At 46.2% G+C, this 3,274-nt stretch overlaps 1 protein-coding gene across 1 annotated transcript in view; it reads right to left on the reverse strand.

The window, feature by feature from the left end:
- Window positions 1-2,729, reverse strand: part of LOC124030667 (serine palmitoyltransferase 3-like) — a 3,400-nt gene extending 671 nt beyond the window's left edge. The window contains exon 1 of the mRNA XM_046341899.1: window positions 2,256-2,729. Coding sequence (XP_046197855.1) covers window positions 2,256-2,329 — 74 coding nt within the window. The 5' untranslated portion in view covers window positions 2,330-2,729. The remainder of the gene's footprint in view (window positions 1-2,255) is intronic.
- Window positions 2,730-3,274: the final 545 nt, after the last annotated feature.

A 3,274-nucleotide genomic window follows, 5' to 3' on the forward strand; every position in this document is an offset into this window, starting at 1 on the left:
TGGACGTAGTGTGACCCTGGGCGTAGTGTGACCCTGGACGTAGTGTGACCCTAGTGTGTGACCCTGACCCTGGACGTAGTGTGACCCTGGACGTAGTGTGACCCTGGACGTAGTGTGACCCTGGACGTAGTGTGACCCTGAACGTAGTGTGACCCTGAACGTAGTGTGACCCTGGACGTAGTGTGACCCTGGACGTAGTGTGACCCTGAACATACACCATGACCCTGAACATACACCATGACCCTGAACATACAGTTTGACCCTGAACATACACCATGACCCTGAACATACACCAGTTTGACCCTGAACATACACTATGACCTGAACATACAGTTTGACCCTGAACATACACCATGACCCTGAACATACAGTTTGACCCTGAACATACACCATGACCCTGAACATACAGTTTGAACATGACCCTGAACATACAGTATGACCCTGAACATACAGTATGACCCTGAACCAGTATGACCCTGAACATACACCATGACCCTGAACATACAGTATGACCCTGAACATACAGTATGACCCTGAACATACACCACCCTGACCCTGAACATACAGTATGACCCTGAACATACAGTATGACCCTGAACATACACCATGACCCTGAACATACACCATGACCCTGAACATACACTATGACCCTGAACATACAGTTTGACCCTGAACATACAGTATGACCCTGAACATACACCATGACCCTGAACATACAGTTTGACCCTGAACATACAGTATGACCCTGAACATGAACATACAGTATGACCCTGAACATACAGTTTGACCCTGAACAACAGTATGACCAGTTTGTTTGACCTTGTTTACTACGCGCTCACATGATCAAACCACATGGTAGCATTTGATCAGCACATTTTCTGCTATTTGTCCTTGGTGCCACTGAGTGGAATGGTAAAGATGGACATTGGCTCCCTGACAATTAACCTAGTTTTCCACCAGAAACTAGGACAGCAGTCGACCAGTGATGACATCATAGTAGAAGGAAGCCCAGTATACAAGGTCCTCCAGCTGCTCAACAGGGTTCGTTGTTATCCTGCCAGAAGGCTGTTATCTTTGGGACGCATCTGAAAGTGTCTGTCCTGTGTGAATACGATCCTCGCCTGCTACATTTTATATGATTCACTGACTGATTCACTGTCTGATTCACTGACTGATTCACTGACTGATTCACTGTCTGATTCACTGACTGATTCACTGACTGATTCACTGTCTGATTCACTGACTGATTCACTGACTGATTCACTGTCTGATTCACTGACTGATTCACTGTCTGATTCACTGACTGATTCACTGTCTGATTCACTGTCTGATTCACTGTCTGATTCACTGACTGATTCACTGTCTGATTCACTGACTGATTCACTGACTGATTCACTCACTGATTCACTGACTGATTCACTGTCTGATTCACTGACTGATTCACTGACTGATTCACTGACTGATTCACTGTCTGATTCACTGACTGATTCACTGACTGATTCACTCACTGATTCACTGACTGATTCATCTGGACACAGTAAACATGGCCGCTGTTCAAAGTCATCTTGAAAAGACACTCAATATTGACCCTTTTTGTTGTTGTTGTTGTTGTTGTTGACCCCTAGTAAAATGACCACCTGCTTTCCAACAACAGATATAGTAGCTGTATGACAATTAGTCCAAGTGACTCGATCAATTGAAACAGCAAAAAGATCATGGCCAATAGCTGACCTGTAGTAAATACATTCAGACATTGTTGTGGCCCCTCGAGCGAACCAATTTTACCATATCTGCAGCTATACTGTACTGTGTATGTCCCCAGAAGGCAAGATGAGGTAGACACACAAAGTGAAAGCAGATTTCCTCTATGAGTTATTTTATTTTGTCTGGGTCTGATGGTGGTGGTAGACTACATACGCCCCCTAGTGGCAAGGATTATATTCCTAATCTAATATACCATCTAGCAGACTTTTATCCAAAGCGATTTACACCCACGAGGTGCATGAATGTTTACCAGTCGGCTGGTCCCGGGAATCGAACCCACTACCCTTGGCGTTACAAGCACCACGTTCAACCAACTGTGAGCTACAAAAGGACCACAATCTAACCTCTCCTTTCATTCCTTCCACAATAAAATATACAAATGTATGAAAGGTACGCTCTGATACCTATATCACTTGTCCCAGCATGTAGAACAGAGGGGTTAGAAAGCAGTGCATTGTCCCTGTCGAATAAACCAAATGAAAGGAACTTACACAACTTTTCCTGGCATGTAGAGCAGAATTGGGACCACAGGAGAATCATCGTTACCATAGATGATGAAGCCCATCTCTTGAAGACGAGACCTGAAGTAGCGTGTGTTCTCTGCCAGCTGGTGCACCCTGGCCTGACCTACAGAGACAGAGTTAATATGGGGTTAGGGCTAGTAGTTATGGGGTCCAACCCTGGAGAGAGTTAATATGGGGTTAGGGCTAGTAGTTATGGGGTCCAACCCTGGAGAGAGTTAATATGGGGTTAGGGCTAGTGGTGATGGGGTCTATTAATATGGGGTTAGGGCTAGTGGTGATGGGGTCTATTAATATGGGGTTAGGGCTAGTGGTGATGGGGTCTATTAATATGGGGTTAGGGCTAGTGGTGATGGGGTCTAACCCTGGAGAGAGTTAATATGGGGTTAGGGCTAGTGGTGATGGGGTCTAACCCTGGAGAGAGTTAATATGGGGTTAGGGCTAGTGGTGATGGGGTCTAACCCTGGAGAGAGTTAATATGGGGTTAGGGCTAGTGGTGACGGGGTCTAACCCTGGAGAAATTAATATGGGGTTAGGGCTAGTGGTGATGGGGTCTATTAATATGGGGTTAGGGCTAGTGGTGATGGGGTCTAACCCTGGAGAGAGTTAATATGGGGTTAGGGCTAGTGGTGACGGGGTCTAACCCTGGAGAAGTTAATATGGGGTTAGGGCTAGTGGTGATGGGGTCTAACCCTGGAGAGAGTTAATATGGGGTTAGGGCTAGTGGTGATGGGGTCTAACCCTGGAGAGAGTTAATATGGGGTTAGGGCTAGTGGTGATGGGGTCTAACCCTGGAGAGGGTTAATATGGGGTTAGGGCTAGTGGTGATGGGGTCTAACCCTGGAGAGAGGATTAATATGGGGTTAGGGCTAGTGGTGTGAGGGTCTATTAATATGGGTTAGGGCGAGTGGTGACGGGGTCTAACCCTGGAAGAAGTTAATATGGAGTTAGGGCTAGTGGTGATGGGGTCTATTAATATGGGGTTAGGG

The sequence above is a fragment of the Oncorhynchus gorbuscha genome, unplaced genomic scaffold (genome assembly GCF_021184085.1).
Source record: "Oncorhynchus gorbuscha isolate QuinsamMale2020 ecotype Even-year unplaced genomic scaffold, OgorEven_v1.0 Un_scaffold_13610, whole genome shotgun sequence".
Classification (NCBI taxonomy): domain Eukaryota; kingdom Metazoa; phylum Chordata; class Actinopteri; order Salmoniformes; family Salmonidae; genus Oncorhynchus; species Oncorhynchus gorbuscha.